Source organism: Panicum virgatum, chromosome 2N (genome assembly GCF_016808335.1).
Source record: "Panicum virgatum strain AP13 chromosome 2N, P.virgatum_v5, whole genome shotgun sequence".
Taxonomy (NCBI): Eukaryota; Viridiplantae; Streptophyta; class Magnoliopsida; order Poales; family Poaceae; genus Panicum; species Panicum virgatum.
In genome coordinates, this window is record NC_053146.1 from 52,983,492 (window position 1) to 53,002,466 (window position 18,975).

Here is an 18,975-nt window from a genome sequence, read left to right on the forward strand (position 1 = left end):
CAAGTGTAGCGTTTTTATTTCAAGGAGTACTAATTTTCTGTACAGGAAGAAATGGTTATTTGATCTTTTGAACTACATCTGCTGTTTTTTAATGTAGCATCTCATTCTACAATACTCCCTCCGTTTCAAATTATAAGTCATTCCAAGAATCTTGGAGAGTCAAATTTTTTCAAATTTGACCAAACCTATTCAACAAGATAATAACATTTATGATACAAATTAAGTATCATTAGATTCTTTGTTAGTTATATTTCATAGTATATCTATTTGATGTCATAAATCTTTGTGTTTCTCTTTATAATTTTGGTCAAATATTAAGATGGTTTGATTTTCCAAAATTTTTGGAATGACTTATAATTTAGAACGGAGGGAGTAATTCTGTTCTTCCAAGTCAACGACATGAAAAAAAAAGAAGTGATGGACATTTTGTTACGAATTCATGCGTCGTACGTTGTACCTCTGGATAGAGATGCATGATAGGCACCCTCCGGCCTCTGCCGGCGTCACACAGTGTAAAATGTTGACCGGATTTTCATTGTTTCACCAAAATTGTAAATAGCTCTGGCACTGACTATGAGATGGACACCAAATAAGTTAGTCCTTGTACGGAAAACCAATTTGTCCTCTGGATAGAGAGGCATGAATTGGCGAATGGGTGTACAGTGTGATCGTAAAAAAAAGTAGCGAATGAGTTTCGTTCCCATCATGTCATCGTACCGTGTTGCGGTGTTGCAATTGCAAAAGTAAATAAAATGGGGTTAAGGAGGTAAATGTTAAGAGTTATATGTGTGATTGATAGTCAAATTATTATTTCAACAACAAATCCGATTGAATCACACGTGTAAACCGATTTATTGGACCGGTTTAGACCCAAAATACTCCTGTGGGCGGATCTTCCTACGACAGTTCCGCTCGGGGTCAAGCGGCCCGATCTGTTTGCTCCGGAAAATTTCGTAATGGAAAAAATTTGTTTTACTTTCTCCAACTATCACAAAAATTTGATTTTCCTCCCACAACTAGGAAACCGGATATTTCACATCCCTCAATTTTTCAAACTGTGCATTTTACCTCCCTCGAGTGATTTTGAAGACTGTTTTGATACAGTAACCGATGTTTGCTACAGTAATCATAGTTTTATATTTTTCAAAGATTCAACTGATTTCTTTAAAAAGAAAAGGACAAAACTACTATTACTGTAGCAACCCGCGGTTACTGTAACGAAACAGTCTTCAAAACCACTCGAGGGAGGTAAAATGCACGGTTTGAAAAATTGAGGGAGGTGAAGTACCCGGTTTCGTAGTTGCAGGAGAAAAACCAAATTTTCGTGATAATTGAAGGAAGTAAAACAGATTTTTTTTTTCTTTCGTAATCTCGTCCAAAACAGGCCTGGGAGGGGGATGTCGATCCTGTGGGCTGTGGGATATACATCAGCAGGGCCCAAACCATGTTATTACTCCAGCCCGATGCTGCCCAACTACATTCCGGACGACCGACGAGCCCAGCCCAAACTCCGGCGTCCGCAGTCTCGCTCTCGAGTCTCACCAGTCACCACTCTTTCTCGCCGTGACGGGCTGACGGCGGACGAGCCACCTCCCACCTCCTCGTCGGCATGGACGCCGTCGGCGGGTAGGCCACCGTCCCCTCCCCTCCCTGAAACCGAGTCTCACCCCCAGGCTCCGCAGAGGACAAGCGCGGTCCACACACCAACCAGCGCGCCGCCCGCCTTCCCCAGGAGCAACCGGAACGACATCCGGTCGCTTCGGCCGGGTCGCATCGTCGAGCCGTGATCCTCTTTCCCAGTTCCCCTCAACGGTAATGTACCTCCTCCGGCCCCCGTTCCCTGCGATCCTCCAGCTTTTTCTAGGGAAGGATACTCCTTATGGGCATCGCTACCATTCAAAAAAATTAGTGCTGGCGATTCGGTATCGTTGCGGCGGTGTCGAGCGGTGAGCGCGCCCCGGCGGTTGAGACCGGGGGACGCACGGTTCAAAGCTACGTTGCGCTGCTAGGCGGTTGAGTATCCTAGACGCGTTGCATGGCGTATTGTAGATGGAAACTTGGAATGGACGCTGGGTGTGTGAGGTCATTAGCAGGTACTAGAGAGAGCTGGACCAATCTGTTAGTTGTCAGTTTCTGCGCTTTTTGAACACGCATTATCAGAGCATCGAAGTGCACTTTGCTGTGTGGGTAATTTCTTGATGCGTTGGTTGGTTTGATCAGACTCGCTCGGCGTATGATCACGGCAAGCTCAAGTGTTCAATCATATTAATGTTTATCATTCTTTATGTATTGCATTTATCTGTGTAGATTTAGATGCCATTTTTACAAGTTATCTGCTATATTGGTTCCGTTCCGTGGTTGAACATTGATTTGCTTGGTTAATTTGATATCCGTTATGTTCCTTGGTTGATCTTACATTGATTTGCTTTTGTTCCTTAACTCTTTTTAATGTCAGAGTCCTGTAATTCTTTTCCTTTTCTAATCTTACTTAAAGGTCTCCATGGTCTTATTTGTATATGCCATCATGAGGGATATCTCATATCTGGATATGCAATCCTTGTTCTCTTGACCAAAAAAAAAAACTTCAACAGCAATTTAAGTTTACAAGGCCTTCTGAACTGCAGACTTTGTGTCTGCAAGGCTCAGGGAAAAAAACCCAGGAGGAGAACCCACCATGCAGGTTTATACTTGAATTTTAGAACATTAATAGGCAGGATGATCACGTCCATGGCCTCCTTCATTATGCTTTGGAAAACCACCAGGCAGATTTATACTTGAATATTTTTTTATACTTGAACTTTGGAACACCAGTGGGTTTTTTTTTTGCAACTGAACACCTTTTCTTTTTTCTTTTTTTGAAAGCACCCAGGAGCACTGGGGAGTCATGTAAGATTTTTGGACACACACGCTGACCGGACTCAACGCAGACGAGGCTGCCCGAGTAGTCTCGGAACGCGCCATACCGAGACTTACGCACACCCACACACATGCACACACGCCAGCACACACGCACACATGATCCTGCAGAGAGAACTTGCCGGTGGTCAGCAGGAACTGATCGCGCCAGCGAGCGTAGTTGCCGGAGTTGACGTCGAGGACGGTCGTGATCAGACTTCGGATGTTTTGGATGGAGACGGCCTGAGCGTGGAGGTTGAGGACGGCGGCGGCCTCGTGCAGCATCATGGCGGAGTGGAAGTCGTGGTGCTGCAGATGAGGAGAGTCGCCATCCTTCTTCTCCGGGGAACGCGGCAGCGGGGCGCCAGCCTCGGCGCGGGCGGTGGCCGCGCGATCCAGGGCGGCCTGGATCCGCTGGGCGGCGGCGTCCCGCTCCTTGGTGGCGGCAGCCGCTTCAGCCTCGACATCGGCGGCGCGCTGAAGGGCAGCGGCGCGCGCCTGGTGCGCGGCGTCATCGGCGGCCTCCCTCTCCTTAGCAGCGGCGGCGGCGGCGGCTCTGGCGCCGGCGGCCGCCTGTTCGGCGTCGTCAGGGGAGGGTCTAGCCATGTGAGGGGCTGGGGGGCGCGTAGCAGAGGGGGCTGCGCAGGGGAGGTGGGCGCAGCACGGCGGGAAGCCGGCGCGCGGGCGCTGCGCAGCGAGGTGCCGGCGCGCTAGGGCAGCGGAAGTCGAACCGGGAAGAAGACTCGGACTCGTGATACCATGAAAGCAAATATGGCACGGGAAATTGGTGATTGATTAACGAGAGTACATGGGGTACATTATATAGGCAAGGATCGGTATCTAGGGTTTATAGAACACACCCAATCAATGGAGATCCTTGCCTAATCGAGATCAATTACCATAACCCATCTAAAACCCTAGCCGCCTAGGCTGGGCGCCAAGGCCCAAAGGCCGGCCCACTATAAGCCTCGCTAACAGAAACTACAGTATGGTGGAAGGGCTATCAAATGATGTTTTCCCCGTGGGAAGAACAGAGCAGTCCTTCGTAAATTTATATTAGTTGTGAAGCATCCACTTTATGTTCACAACATTCCATTGAGCACTATAAGGAGATGGAATCTTACTTTTCATATTATATTAGTATTTTCATTTATAGTTGCTTCTTTGCTGCATGGACATGTAGAGCGCCTATCAACCTCCAGATGGCCTAGTTGTAGTTGAAGCTGTACGATCTTTGTGAATGATATATATGGCCAGTTTTTCATGCATATATTCTCCAAAGATCTGGAGGTATGCTTAAAAGCTCCAAGAGCTAGCCTCCCCTGCATGGCGCCTTGCCGGGGCTTGGCCAAAGGCTCACGATGAGTCATTTCATGTTCAACGATACTACTCTGAGTGGTGAGCACATAGCTGGAGAAAGATTCTTTGGATCAACATCACAATGCAGCCGTACGAACTACGAAACCTGGGGAGGTAGTAGCAGGTCATTAGCAATTTTCATTCTTCTCTTTATTTGCTTTTCCTTGATGGCAGTTGGAGTATCTAGTACTTCACTCGTCACCCTTGATCGAAAACTATTTCCCTGGACCTGTTCTACAAGACCCTAGTTCATCTACAATAGTCCCTCCACATGCGTCCTGAATAGTTCATATTTGTTCTCCAATTCTGTCTATATAAAACTTTCAACACTCACCTATTGAAGTTTCCCCTTAGAATGATCTAGGGATGGCAAATTGCAGTTGCAAAAATTACCACAACATGCATGTTCAAAACCTACAGACCGTTGGTGATTCTTTCTCATACTTATGTTTGCATTTCATACAATTGTCATGCATTCACTTCTTGCTACATCATCCCTTGTCCACAGAATACAGCTGTATGCATGTACAGAATTATTCGAACCAAACAAGAACCAGAGAAGCATCTCCTGGCTTGAGAGTAGGCGCATCAATGTTTTGATATCATCATTCCAGGTTCGTCATGACATTTAAAATCTCCTTGCAAGAATAAATTAAACTTTTGATGGCGCCAATGAGCAGTTTGAATTTCCAAGGGGGGGTAGAGTCATATCATAATATGGAGCTTGCATTCAAGATGTTCCAGCCAGAACACCACATTCTACCTCTGCTCTCCACATATGTGTCAATATCTGCAACTCCCATAAGTTATCCATGCAGATTTGCTTCTTCTTTTTTTCAGCACGGAATAAAAGGTGAGGACCACTGCCTTCTACATCGTGTACCTTATACTCTACTCTCTACTTGAAAACAACATCCTCTACCTTATACTCCACTTTGTTGTAAGTTTCATAATAAGTACTCCGTACTGTTGTAGGCTTCTTTCACCTTTTCTAAACGTACAAGACCATATGCTGGACTGTAAGCAACAAATATAATGACAAATATAATGAATATCAGTTACATGCATTAGGGTACTCATTTTGTTCCAGAAGTCAGCGGCGGATACAGGAGGGGGGCTAGGGGGGCTCAAGCCCCCCCTAAGAGCCCCTAATTACACGTAAAACACTGTAGCAAAAGCATCAAATCACCATTAAATCTTCACACAAATCAACATCTCCATTGTTTCAGCCCCCCTTGTCTCTCATCCTGCATCCGCCATTGCCAGAAGTCATAGCTGCATACCGTGCAAATTAGTTTTGACTTTTTGACTAGTATTAGATAACTATTACTTTGCACGTGTGCTTCAGAAAAGTTGCTTGGAGACATGCAAGTGTACAGTGAGAGCACAAAACACTTTTGAAAGGAATATACCCAACTTCTAACAATCATCTTGGAATAAAGGTACTGTCTTGCAGATCAGATGGGCATCTCCACCAGGACATTGCAAGCAGTAAGGTAGTAGATCAGCCTTGGATTTTGAAAGTTCTTAAATCGCAAGGGGGAAAAAGCACCAGGGAATTTCCCCGCACTGCAAACAGCCTACACCCAGCTTCTGTGGATGAACTCTTGTCATGCCAGCCGTTGGTCCTGCCTCTCCTCTCGGACTGTTCGCCAGCCAGCTGGAAACGGCGTTGAAATCAGATCACTTCTATGTGAGAGCTGAGTTTATTCTACTGATGGGCAACCTTATCATTTTTAAAATCTTCATCTAAAAGATTCTGTGTAGAGTTTATAGCACACTATTATAATTTCAGGAGCTATAATGGCTAATGCTGGAGTCATTGGGGCTCTATGCTTGCTGTCTGCCAATTACTTGCTACGACTTTAGAAGATTGACTTTGAGCACTGGGTTGGATGATTGGCGTCACCACTTCATCATATTAATTCAACCAGTTTGAACAATATGCAATGCTTCTCCGATGTAATTCCCTTGTAATGCATACGTGAGCCAGATTGCTTATACGTCCTTTATTGCAATTGCAGGGATTGTTAAGACTGGTGGCCCGTGGCTTGGAACGTGAGACACAAACCTCAAACGGAATGGATTGATGAGAACATTTTGGGACTTGCTTGGAGTGACTGAACGTCTACAGCCTTTAGAAAAAACAGTCGGCAGGAAAATGATTTGTGCGTGTGAAGGCAAGATGTCGCTTGGACGCTGGTACCGTGTACAGGCTAAAGTAAACGACAGATGTGGCGCCAAGCATCCCAAGCTAACGTATGATAGGATTTTGATTTGCTATAGCAAGAACGCAAGGACGATGCATCCCATACGTTGATGTGACGCCGAAGTGGAAAGAGGTGAGTCGGCGACAGATGCTATATCTTGCGCTATTCCCATGCGGAGCTATTATTCAGACCGGGTGGATTCGGCCCAACTACTGAACCACTTACTCCTTGGGCTGGCATGAAATCCAGTTACATAATGGGCCTGTTGGACTGAATTGGCACGACAACGTTTGAGCGGCGGCCTGGTGCGTGGCGTGGGGTCCCGGCACCTCCCGCGGCGGCGGCGTCCGGGGGCCTGGTAGCTCGGCGTTTTGTGCGGCAGGCCGGCGCGCGGTTTGGGTTCCGGGCGGCCACCGCGTAATCTTCACTGGTATAGAAATCGGGTTGGTCTTCATCGTACACCGCTTCTGGTGATTTCCTTTCCCTCGTAGGGGACTTATCCGGTTATCCCTCCCGGGGGACTTGTCGTCCGGTAAGCCAGCGCTGTTGGTGATTGAAGCGCCAGACTCCTTATTCTCCGGCGAGAATTGGCCTGTACGTTCAAAGCTTATAAAGCATGTTGGGGTCCCAATGTGCTACTCATCACATTACTCATGGTGCCTCTGAAAACTTCTATTGTTCGGCGGTCGGCTTCACGAGCGGCAGCCTCGATCACCGGCAGCGTGGAAGGCCATGAAGAACTTGCAAGCAGAGTTATCTTTGTAAGTTGTGGGATATAAACTTTCAGAAGTTTAATTCCGGTCTCTAAAAAAAAGGCGAAGTAGAATTATAGTTATAGCTTTCTTTTTCGGTTTTCACCCCGGGGCTTGCTTGGTTGGGCACTTGTTAAGAAGAACCTGCGAAATTGTACATGTGCGCCCCCCCCCCCCCCCCCACTATGTACGAGTTTCAACGATGAATTCCAGCTCTTTTCGTTTCTTGTCCCTCCACCCGACGGCTGAATTATACGCTAATCTTTGTTTGAGGGCTATGTCTGGTTTGTGTCTGAAGCATATTTTTGCCTGAAAACGTCCTCAGCCAGCACCAATTACCATTACCACCCAAATCATGTGCGCTTCTTCCGTGTCTTCTCCTTCCCCTGCCAAGGCATGCCAGCGTGTTCACAGCCACCTTAACGCGCAGTCCGGACGGCACGCCAGGCAGCTAGCAAAATCGGTCGTCCAGGACGTGCCTGGCACCCGGAGAGGCCGAAGGCTCCCAGACTGGCAGAAGTCGCTGAAGCTGTCGCCGCCGGAGCAAGAAACAGCAGCGGGGGGCAAGGCAAGGTAGGTACGGAGCGGGCCTGCGCAAGCGCAAGCGCAAGCGAAGCAACTGCCGCCGAGCCGGAGGAGCGACGGGCGGAATAAAAAAAGAAAGGGGCAGAAAAGGCCAAAGGCGTAGTGCGCAGGTAGTCAAGTCTGGTAAACGCGGGCGGCGCACGGCACGGGCACGCGTCCGCGCTGTTGCGCGCGCGCGGCCCCGGCGGGCGCTGGCTCTGGCGAGCTGTCACGTCGCGTGGGCGGTGGGCTTGGCGCCTCTGCCGCCTGGCCCCGTACCGTCATACGGAACGGAAGACCGGAAGGCAACTGCCACCTAACCGTCTCCGCCCCCACGCCACCGAAGCGATCCGGGCCAGGCGCGCCGCAACCAAACCCCACCACGCCCGCACGAGATCATTCCGCCAGCTCATCCGCCACCGCCCCCCACCTCTCTGCCCGCTCCGCTCCCGCGTCTCCACCTCCCCGTCGTCCTCTTCGCCCCGACTCTCGCCGCACCCGGGGGATCGAGCCCACCGTCGACCCGTCTCAGGTGAGCCCCCTCTGCGCTCTCCCGTCCCCTTCGTCTCGCGGGGTGCGGACGTGGGCCTGTTCCGCTGGGGAGTTGGCTGTGGCGGTGGCGCGACGGTCTGCTCTGGCCGGCTGTGGCGCCCGGTAGGTTTTGGCGCGCGCCGCCGCCGTGCTGGTCTCCGCGTCGGGTGTTGGCGGGGTGGAGGCCGTCAGGCGCGGCGGGGCTGAAGATGTTCTCCGATGCGATGCCTCGAGGGTCCGGATGGCTCAATTCCGACTCGATTCGGCTTGCGCTCGTCGCTAGGTTCGCGGGCTCGAGTTCGGGACGGGCGGCCGCGCGGGGCGGGGCGGGGCGCGCTGTGGGGATGGGGCGCACTGGGGGTTTGGCGGTAGAGTCTGGTGCGGGACCTGTGTTTGTGGCGATTGCGTTTCCGTGCTGCTTTTGTCGTTTGCCAACGACAGATATTGAAAAGTATGATATAAGCATTCTGACTTAAGAATGCCACCTTACAAATGCATGTGGTTTTACCTGGGTATCTCTAGTTCTGCTTCGTTAGGCCACCTTGTACATGGATCTGCTTATTGATAAGGATGTGGAAATATACATTTAGCAGTTCATCCGGCTGTGTGATCACCTTGAATAAGGGTATTAATGACCGAACACATTGATAATCATTCACTTAAATCAGGAGTGTTTTGTAAAACTGGATGCCAGCCTAGAGCTCCCTTGTCCAGTCAGCGGAAGTAAAAGTTGCCTTATAAGCCTCGTGCAGATGATGGGCACACTGTTTTTTCATCTGAATGTTCCCATGTAATTGAAGTGATACTCTTAGTTGAAACTGTGCATAGTGGCTAACTTGTTCTCTGTTGTTTACATTGAAGGCATACAGGCAAGGAGAAGTCAACGGGGAGGTCATTATGCGCCAGTGGTTTTGCTGCACGCAGTTTCATTCGTCATACCGTGAACATGAAAATGAACTCCCCATCAGTCCAGATGAGAAAGAAGGTACTGCCTTCTTCCTTCTTTGTACCTTGTCCTTGTGTTAAATTGAAGGTTATCGTACAGATCCTATGTTCTCAGAAGATTAGAAATGATTTCGAAACTACTGTGGAAACTGAATTTACCAGATTCGTATATCCTGTCTTGGATTCTTCAGAAGCATGTTGGGTATTTTCAGTAAATTTTGTGCCAAAATGTTGACATTTCGTTCATGTCAAATAGAATCATTTCCTGTGAGGCAAATTTCAGGATATCAAGTATTAACTATCATATACTAGTGTTCTCTGAACGACGAATATCTAGGAAAATGAATTGCATCCACCTAATCTGACCTTTTTGTTAAAAAGAATAATGAGTATTATTTCAAAATATGGACCATTATGATCGTTCTGTTTCAAATGAAGACATTGATAAGAAACTATATTTACTTTGGTAGTGTTAAAAAATGTTGAAAATGGGGGTGTGCTTTATCGCTGTTCTTTATGCCTGTTGTGCTTCGGCTGCTGGGGACTAAATTATTTGTCATTACATGGCTATCAGGAAATGGTTTTGCTGCCAATAGTGATCCTATCAAAGCACCACCTCCCATTGAAGTCCCTGAATTATCATTTGAAGAACTGAAAGAAAAGACTGATAATTTTGGATCAAAGGCTTTGATTGGTGAGGGATCATATGGAAGAGTGTATTACGCTATTCTGGATAGCGGAAAACATGTGGCTGTTAAAAAGCTTGATGCTTCAACCGACCCTGAACTTGACAATGAGTTTCTGACACAGGTTTGGTTAATGGCTCTATAGTTATGTGCACGCCTTACCAGTTATTATATTCTGTACTGTTTGTTCTATCTGTATTAAGCTTTTATTATTGACAATATACTGTATCCTCATCTTCTATGTAGGTATCCATTGCCTCAAAGCTAAAACATGATAGTTTTGTGGAAATGCTTGGATATTGTGTGGAAGGAAATCAGCGTTTAGTGGCCTATGAATTTGCTACGATGGGTTCTCTACATGATATTTTGCATGGTATGAATGTTACTGTCCCAGTAAATTCATGTAGGCTTTCCAGTATTACTCACATAGTTACTTAAGGTTTTAAGTCAGTCGCCTGCTTCTTTCATAGCACATCATGCTCCAAATAATTCATATATGCAATAATGCTCTGATCTGTTTTGCTTTCTCTCGTTTTTGTCATACAAAAGGAAGAAAGGGCGTACCAGGTGCACAGCCTGGCCCAGCACTTGACTGGATGCAACGGGTTAAGATTGCTATAGATGCTGCTAAAGGGCTAGAGTATCTTCATGAAAAGGTGCTGCCTTCGATAGTCCACCGGGATATACGTTCTAGCAATGTTCTTCTGTTTGAGGACTACAAAGCAAAAATTGCAGATTTCAACCTTTCAAATCAGTCTCCAGATATGGCTGCTCGTTTGCATTCTACTCGGGTCCTTGGAACCTTCGGCTACCATGCTCCCGAGTAATTTGTCAACTCGATTCTTAAACATTATTTGGGCTTCTCGGTTAATTATACCAAACAATCTTATAAATTTATCTTTGTTAACAATGCAGGTATGCCATGACAGGCCAGCTAACTCAGAAAAGTGATGTATATAGCTTTGGAGTTGTGCTTTTAGAGCTTCTAACAGGAAGGAAACCAGTAGATCATACAATGCCTAGAGGTCAGCAGAGTCTAGTTACATGGGTAAGCATCTAATTTCCTAATAAGGCTCGTGGTATGGGGTACAACTGTTCTGTTGATTAAACGGAAAGGGGAAACATTAGTACACATAGGAACAACAAGAGTTGGCTCTGATTGGCTAAATTTTTCAAAAGACATCTCAAAATCTCATATTATACTGGTACTTGAACATATCTATCAGAAACCAGTATTGTTCATTCTAATTGGAAACAACAACAATTCAATGTTTAGTTTGATCTGTCGTCAATACCATTTTTTTGTTACTCTGCCCTGTACTATGGTCTAAGGGTTATAACCAGCTATTTTCTCGCTACTTCATATGGAGATATAACCACCAAACGTCCAAACTTAATGTAGATAGTTTTTTTTGGGTTAATTGGAGTTTTCTTTTGCTATAATTAAGTTAATTGCTTCCTATATTCATGGGAACAATTTGGTCCAGTTCATGGCAATGTCTTTGCATGTTCGTAGCATTTCAAAACTGTGAATACAAAATTCACATGCTAATTTATTGTCAGCTAAGTTTACTGTCAGCTAAGGAGTATCCAGATTAATGACTACTTTGTTGTATATTTGGCCAACTTTATGCAGGCAACACCTCGATTGACGGAGGATACAGTGAAACAATGTGTAGATCCAAGATTGAAGGGAGAGTATCCTCCAAAGGGAGTTGCCAAGGTCTGCCTCTTTCCTTCGATCCCTTCTCTGTGTGCATGTTTCCATGTGGTGGTTACTGCGATTATGAGCAGTAAGCAACATCTTGAACCAATATTTAACTCTACAACGGTACTCTTCTATCTATTGCAGCTTGCAGCGGTGGCGGCACTCTGTGTGCAATACGAATCTGAGTTTAGACCCAGCATGAGCATCGTAGTCAAGGCACTCTCTCCCCTTCTCCAACATAAGCCGCAACCGCCACCAGTGGCAGCTCCTGATGCAAAAGCACCTTCAGGTGGCTGACTTTCTTAGTCCGCCAAGAATGTAAAGAGATAACCACTTCCTCTTCGGTGCGTTCGCCGGTCTTGCAGTACTGCCATGTGCATATGAAGTACTAGTTCCACACAGATAACGGCATTGTGAACTGATGCATGTCTTCACTTTTATATAGGTTGCTACAAACTTGAGGCTTTTCCTTGTCATTACCGTGTGCTAAGCTGAGTGGTGTGTTGGCTTTTATGGCCGGGTGAGGTGTGCTTGGTTGGCCAGCAGTCGTGATCACCTAATTACCGTGTTCTGGGTCTATTCTGTAGAATGGGAAGGTTCTAACTTCTCATGCTTGATTCCTTTTTTGTTTGTTTTGTCTGATTTTGAGCTGATCCCCTCGTTTGTACTCTCTGATTGCGAGGCTTCTGGCGTGCATGCTTATGCATGAGAATTGAGATTATGCACATTGTTTTCTTCCGCGGAATACACAGTAGTGACATGAGAGCTAGATTCTGCACTCTTTTGTCCGCTGGACCATCTGTCTGTCTAAGTGAAAGGTTGTAGATGTAATCGGAAAGATGTGCTGGTCATATACTCTTTCAGAGTACATGACCAGCACCTTGCCCGTCCCAACCTGCCTGACATGCCATGAGCGATATGGGCGTTACACGTAAATGAATCGTACAAGGTGAAGTGAGCTCTCGAGGTGTCAAAATGTATGTATAGTCCGCCTACAACACGAACTTAAATTACAGGATAATAGAAACATCACAAGCAAACAGGGGCAATTTATTATGTGAGGAAAATATCAAAGTGGACACGTAGATATTCATAAGCTACATTACACAGACAATAATGACTCACGCACAGATGCCACTCAACCGTACCATCCATAAGTTCTGTTGTGATTAGTAAACCCATGGTAGCCTATACAATACATAACGATAATCAACTTCTAATACCATATTTCCTCTTCCAGATGGCGAATCTTACTGCCACAGTCACGTAAATCTTGTCATAGAGCTCATCAACAAAACGGAAATAGGCAATCCTCCAACTCGTTTTGAACAGCATCACACAAAAGACCACCCAAAGGTTGAGGACAAACCCTATAATCATTGCAAGGTAAAGGGATATATGCCCCAAATCAAGATGATTTCCGTGCGTGTCTTGGCTTGACGAGTTTCCAGGACAGCTCCCAGTTAAGGGACGGCCACATAGACCAATGTTTCCCATGTAGACAGATGCATTGAAGGTCTCAAACTGGTTTCCTGTTGGAATCTTTCCAGACAGATGGTTGTATGAGAGGTTCATTGTGCTCAAATAGGTAAGAGCTGACATACTGGAAGGGATTTCGCCTGACAGCCCGTTATTTGAGAGATCAAGAGATTCCAGTTCTTTAAGCTGGCCAATACTCACAGGGATCTCCCCACTCAACTGGTTCCAAGACAGGTTGAACGCTTTCAGCACAATAAGAGCACCAATGTCTTGAGGGATCTCTCCAGTTAAGTTGTTACATGACAAATCGAGAAACACCATATATCTGAGCTGACTAGAAAATTCAAGTTGTTGCCCTTTGGTAAAAACAGATACAGTTTCTCTGAAACTAATCAAATAAAACATGGAATTATACAAATGAGCTCCGAAAAGACCAGCTATGCTTCTTTGAAGAATTTCACTGTATCCAGAATTACGAGCCATTGCACTCAAGTTAACTATTGAGTGAGGTATGCTTCCAGATAACTTGTTGTATGCGAGGTCTAGAAACTGCAGTTCTTTACTCATTGCAAGCTCACTGGGAATGTGTCCATAAAACCTATTTGACCGCAGACGCAACAGTGCTAAGATTGGCATCTTCTCCCATATCCACACTGGTAGCTTCCCAGAGAATTTGTTGTAGGAAAGATCAAGAAAGATTACGTCCGGAAAATTTCTAAAAGCTGAAGGGAACTCTCCTGAGAGATTGTTGTTATTTAGGTTTACTGTAACCAAATTATTCTTGTATGGGTAAGAATCTTCTTGGCAATTTGGTACCTCTCCAGTCAGCATGTTTGTAGATAGGTCTAATACTAGCAATTTTTCTAATGAGCACAGCCAAAATGGAATAGTGCCTGATATGGAATTGTTATTGAGAAACAGGCCCGTTAACTGCGGGACTTGGAAGTCTGATGGTAGTGTTCCTGACAAAGAGTTGCTGGAGATGTCTATGTAGCTTATATTTCTTGGAAATTTTGGAATCGCACCACTAAATCTATTATTCGACAATAACAAGGTATATGCTGCCATAAATTCCAAAGTTGCTGGTAGTGTGCCAGATATCTGATTATACCTCAAATCCAAGATGTCTGCTTTTGAAAATACAACCCAAAACCAATCCGGGATTGCATTTATGCTTGTATTTGCCATGCCAAGGATCTTAATGCTTGTTTGTGATTTAAGCCATGATGGAAATTCCGGTCCTAGCTGCAAAGATTCTAAGAGAACAGCCTGCACCTTGAATGGCGGAATCCAGTCTGGTCTGATTTTTATTTGAAGTTGCGTAGAGCCCAACCCTAAAAGCTCTAGGTCTGCAAGGCTATTTAAATGATCTTCATTGACAACACCACTTATTTTGTTCCCACGAAGTTCCAAAAGTATCAATTTTCTCAGGTCCCATACCCATGATGGTATTTTCCCTGTAAGACTATTGCCTGACAGAGCCAAGTAGATCAGGTTGCTCAGCGTCCCCAATTGATTTGGGAGCTCCCCACTGATATTGTTGAGAGACAAATCTAATATTTGCAGCTTGTTCCAACGACAGTTTGGTAGCCCTTCCATTAGTTCTGTGATATCCCCCGTAGTATTGCTACTCTCTAGATCTAGAAGCGTCAGGTTGCATAGATTTTTGAAACTTGGTGGTATCATGGTTGCCATGAGATTATTTTTTTGGAAGGAAACTTGTTCAAGTGATGTCATTTTCCCTACCTCGTTGGGAATCGGACCATAGAAGTAACAAGATTGGAGGTTAAGAACAGTGAGGCTGGTTGCGTTCCAAAACCAGTTGGGAGCAATTGAAGTGTCAAAGCTATTAAATGAGATGTCGAGCACATCGAGTGCCGTGAGATTAAACTGACGAAGGGAAGGAACTGTAATTCTGAGTCCACTGTCTTTTAGGTTAAGTTCTTTCAAAGTAGGAAGCCTATTAATTTCATGAACCCAATCCACAGCAGTTGTAAGGTTTACATAGCTCATGTCGAGGTGCTTCAATGAGGATAGTTGTGACAGCCATCCAAGATCGACTGAGAAGGGTAAGTTGTATCTAGGGTTGTAAAAGTACCAGCATCTGAGATCAAGGTAGATGAGCTTGGTGAGATTCCCAAGTTGTGGGGGTATCCTTCCATAGAGCAAGGTGTATGAAAGGTTGAGATACCTAAGACTCGACATGGAACCGAGAAACTCTGGTATTTGCACCCCAAAGAAGTCGTTGTAACTCAAATCCAGATACCTCAGTTGTTGTAAATTGACTAAAGAGTAGCTTATCTCACCTCCGATTTTTTCTGAATTCATGCCCCTAAGATTGAGCTTGACAACATGGCCTGTTTTTGCGCTGCACCTGACTCCCTTCCAGCTGCAGCAATCTTCACCCTGCCATGACGATAGGTAGTTATTTGGGTCCAAGAGGCTTGCCTTGACGGACAGAAGTGCAGCCCTCTCATCTGCGATGCAGCTCCGGTTCAATGTCGATGAATCGACAGATGTTGCGGCTGGTGTTGAAGACAGGAGAAGGCACAGAACTATTAGAGTTTCTTGAACAAGGAACCTGCTGTACCCGGCCATTTGATTGGGGTTGTAATCTGAATGGTGGGTATTTGGTTCATGAAGACGCACACTCAAGCCTGTTATATAGTGATCTTCACACTGAAAGAACTGTCATTAATAAATAGGTGGAAGTTTAGATGCACCGTACCTGATGTGATTTATTTGTTTCAATCAGGGTATTACTCCAGTCTACTGGGCAACAGTTGTTTCGTGTTATGATGCAAGAGGACTCCCAAGTTACCAGAAGGCCACGTGTTGCCAGACGGCAAAGTAAAAATTTATCAAGTATTACTTTATATTATGTAATTATGCCCTCTATGTTCTTTTAATAATTCTAATGGTACAAAAATATGGGGAAAATATCATTTTAATTTTCTGTTAAGTTTTTCTTACCTGATCTATCATGTTATATACACGGAAACACTGAGCGGTCACACTGCCACTGAATGCAGCCATATCCTTGCAAGCTTGTTCAGACATACATTTTACTGGCAAAACTTGGCCGGCCAAGGCATCCACGTTGGCTGCGATTCCCGGCGGTCGGATCGGCCGATCAGACGGTCTAGATCATGCGAGTTCCGGCTATTTTGTAAGAAAGCCCTCAACCTTCCACGAAATCAACACGCAGTCCGCCCTCCTCTCTTAGATAACTTTTCAAAAAAGTTCACAAATTTTCCAAAATCAACCCGCAGTCCAACCTTCCTGGTTTAGGTAAATTTACAAAGAAAACCTTAAAGTTTCACAAAATCAACGCGTCGTCCTACTCCTCTCATAGGAATTTTTAAGGCAAACCCTAGGATTTTACCTAAATCAAACCACAGCCCATTCCATTCGTTACCTCTACAGGAGCAACATTATACGTACAATTTGAACACAAAACACTCTGAAATAAAAGTTATTCAACATAAAATTCGATCAAACATTAAAAATCAACAACATTGTTATAGAGCAAATTTTAAAATTCAAAATGCTTTCGCAATTCGTTTGCACAAATGCTCCCTTCTATTTACTGAAAAATCAACCCGCATTTCAGAGAATTATTCTTGAAAAAAGAACCTTGTCTTACACAACTAACTTGTAACAATTTCAGATCATATTCTTGTAACAATAAAACGTACAAAACTGCATGAATACACCATTTCTAATATTGACACTACTTTCATAAATAAAGTACTGCAACAATATATTTATCAAGCACATATGGATAAACTACATGAGACATTGATTTCTCAAACTACATTACATCAATAAATTATCCGAATTGCACGGGCGCGCGGCGCGCGTCATTTACTAGTGTTGATTTCAAGGAGAAGTCATGGTTGGGTACATACAAGTCCTGCTCCACCAACGACATGACCAGCTGACCATGACCGTTGTGGTGACCTGTTTCTCATTTTCCACCGTGAAAAGCCCTAATTAAGTATACCTTGTGCATCGGGTATTCTCACTTAGCACGCATGACAAACGAAAGCTGGTACCAACGTACAGCACATCGCATGGCCAGTGGCTGTCTAGGATACTTGCAAAATTCAGCTGACTGTAGTGACGCTGTGCTCGTGTTTCACTGTCAAAGCACCCCTGATGCGACATCACTAATGTCTTGTGCATGGAATTCAAATATTTTGGACACGGGAGCCTAACACACGGCATGTCCGGTTGTGGCGACCTGTTCTCGTTTCACTGGCCCTGTTTAGTTGGAGCGCAATTTTTTTTCGTTGGAATCTTGTTAATTTGAAGTACTAAATGAAGTCTATTTACAAAACCTTTTGCACATATGGGTTGTAAATCGCGAGACGAATCTAATGATGCTAATTAATCCATGATTAATTAATAATTAGCGGATGGTTACTGTAGCATCATTGTTGCAAATCATGGATTAAGTAGGCTCATTAGATTCTTCTTGCGATTTACAGCCCATCTATGCAAAAAGGTTTGTAAATAGACTTCATTTAGTACTCCATGCATGTGTCGAAACATTCGATGTGACGGTTTTTTTTTGCGTTTACAGGGTTTATGGGATGGGAACTAAATAGGGCCACTATAAAAAAAAAAGCCTCATTGATGCGACATCTAAATGGCGTGTGCATGGAGTTTCTACTGCTATGCACCAAACAAAACTGCCTGACTTGCAGGTGAAGTACGTTAGCCTTGCCTTCCAGCGGTCCGCAGCCGTCAAGCATAACTGAAAGATGCCACAGGGCTGCATCAATCAGTCCAAGGTTCCAACTAAATTAGAGGCTAGTTGCTCCGTCCTAAATTATTAGTTTATTTTCTAGATGCATAATATTTACTATGCATCTATGCTCAAAGAAAAAAATATTTACTATGCGTCTAGGTATATATCATGCATAGTAAATTATTGCAGTTACCCGCTTTAAACTGGAAGAAAGAAAATGAAGACAGCTCATGTTGGAAAATTGTTAGTAGCTGACAATTTACTGATTTGGTGTGGCTTAGTTTGTAAGGTTTCATTGTTGAAGTGCCTTCTGGAAAGTTTGTAAGGTTTCATTGTTGAAGTGCCTTCTGGAATACTACACCATTTGTTTAGCTCGTATAGGTATAGGTATAGGACTTGGAGTTTAGACGCGATGGAAGTGCCATTTGTAACGTGATGCTACGGCCTCCTCTGTTGTCGGATCGGACGCCATGGACTGTTCGTCGTTCAACACGATGGCTGGAATACCGCTGGATGCAGGTTGCTGGCCCAAGCCCTTCTTCTGACTGACCTCTATCTATTACGAGCCCATCACACGCACGGGCCGAGCCGAGCCAACCAACCAAGCCGCCCGTCCCCGCACCCTTCTTCTGACTGACCTCTTCTTCCGTCCTCTCCGTCCGGTCCCAAGCTCCCCGCCGGCGGCGACTGGAGCGGCAGGAGGGCGCCGGCGCTCGCCAGTGGCGAGATGAGCGGCGGGAGTGGGAGGGACGTGTTCTACGCGGACAAGTATGAAAGGTCTGGCAAAACTTGGCCAGCCAAGGCATCCACGTTGGCTGCGATTCCCGGCGGTCGGATCGGCCGATCAGACGGTCTAGATCATGCGAGTTCCGGCTATTTTGTAAGAAAGCCCTCAACCTTCCGCGAAATCAACACGCAGTCCACCCTCCTCTCTTAGATAACTTTTCAAAAAAGTTCACAAATTTTCCAAAATCAACCCGCAGTCCAACCTTCCTGGTTTAGGTAAATTTACAAAGAAAACCTTAAAGTTTCACAAAATCAACGCGTCGTCCTACTCCTCTCATAGGAATTTTTAAGGCAAACCCTAGGA

General features: G+C 45.2%; 3 protein-coding genes across 5 annotated transcripts; 2 read left to right on the forward strand and 1 right to left on the reverse strand.

The window, feature by feature from the left end:
* The first annotated feature begins 2,872 nt into the window (after positions 1 to 2,872).
* Positions 2,873 to 6,625, forward strand: LOC120661217 (glycine-rich cell wall structural protein 1-like). Its single transcript, XM_039939964.1, has 2 exons — positions 2,873 to 5,947; positions 6,050 to 6,625. Exon 1 carries the CDS (start codon positions 3,016 to 3,018, stop codon positions 3,607 to 3,609), a length of 594 nt encoding a protein of 197 aa, XP_039795898.1. The 5' UTR covers positions 2,873 to 3,015; the 3' UTR covers positions 3,610 to 5,947; positions 6,050 to 6,625.
* Positions 6,626 to 8,152: 1,527 nt separating this feature from the next.
* Positions 8,153 to 12,428, forward strand: LOC120661218 (PTI1-like tyrosine-protein kinase 3). Of its 3 annotated transcripts, XM_039939968.1 has the most exons (9): positions 8,153 to 8,312; positions 9,173 to 9,296; positions 9,831 to 10,066; positions 10,189 to 10,315; positions 10,492 to 10,765; positions 10,858 to 10,990; positions 11,579 to 11,665; positions 11,795 to 11,994; positions 12,096 to 12,428. In XM_039939968.1, the coding sequence occupies exons 2-8, from the start codon at positions 9,209 to 9,211 to the stop codon at positions 11,945 to 11,947; spliced, it is 1,098 nt and encodes a 365-aa protein (XP_039795902.1). In that variant the 5' UTR covers positions 8,153 to 8,312; positions 9,173 to 9,208; the 3' UTR covers positions 11,948 to 11,994; positions 12,096 to 12,428. The 3 variants fall into 3 exon arrangements, with proteins under 3 accessions (XP_039795902.1, XP_039795899.1, XP_039795903.1); XM_039939965.1 differs by having other exon boundaries at positions 11,795 to 12,413; XM_039939969.1 differs by having other exon boundaries at positions 8,166 to 8,312; positions 9,181 to 9,296; positions 11,795 to 12,413.
* Positions 12,429 to 12,679: 251 nt separating this feature from the next.
* Positions 12,680 to 15,877, reverse strand: LOC120661219 (receptor-like protein EIX2). The gene has a single exon (XM_039939970.1). It carries the CDS (start codon positions 15,725 to 15,727, stop codon positions 12,860 to 12,862), a length of 2,868 nt encoding a protein of 955 aa, XP_039795904.1. The 5' UTR covers positions 15,728 to 15,877; the 3' UTR covers positions 12,680 to 12,859.
* Between the last annotated feature and the right edge of the window lie 3,098 nt (positions 15,878 to 18,975).

Coding starts and splice junctions, on each gene's coding strand:
- LOC120661219 (XM_039939970.1), bottom strand. CDS start 15,727: ATGGCCGGGTACAGCAGGTTCCTTGTTCAAGAAACTCTAATAGTTCTG.
- LOC120661217 (XM_039939964.1), top strand. CDS start 3,016: ATGATCCTGCAGAGAGAACTTGCCGGTGGTCAGCAGGAACTGATCGCG.
- LOC120661218 (XM_039939968.1), top strand. CDS start 9,209: ATGCGCCAGTGGTTTTGCTGCACGCAGTTTCATTCGTCATACCGTGAA. Junction 9,297..9,830: donor CAGTCCAGATGAGAAAGAAG/GTACTGCCTTCT, acceptor CATGGCTATCAG/GAAATGGTTTTGCTGCCAAT. Junction 10,067..10,188: donor ACAATGAGTTTCTGACACAG/GTTTGGTTAATG, acceptor TCTTCTATGTAG/GTATCCATTGCCTCAAAGCT.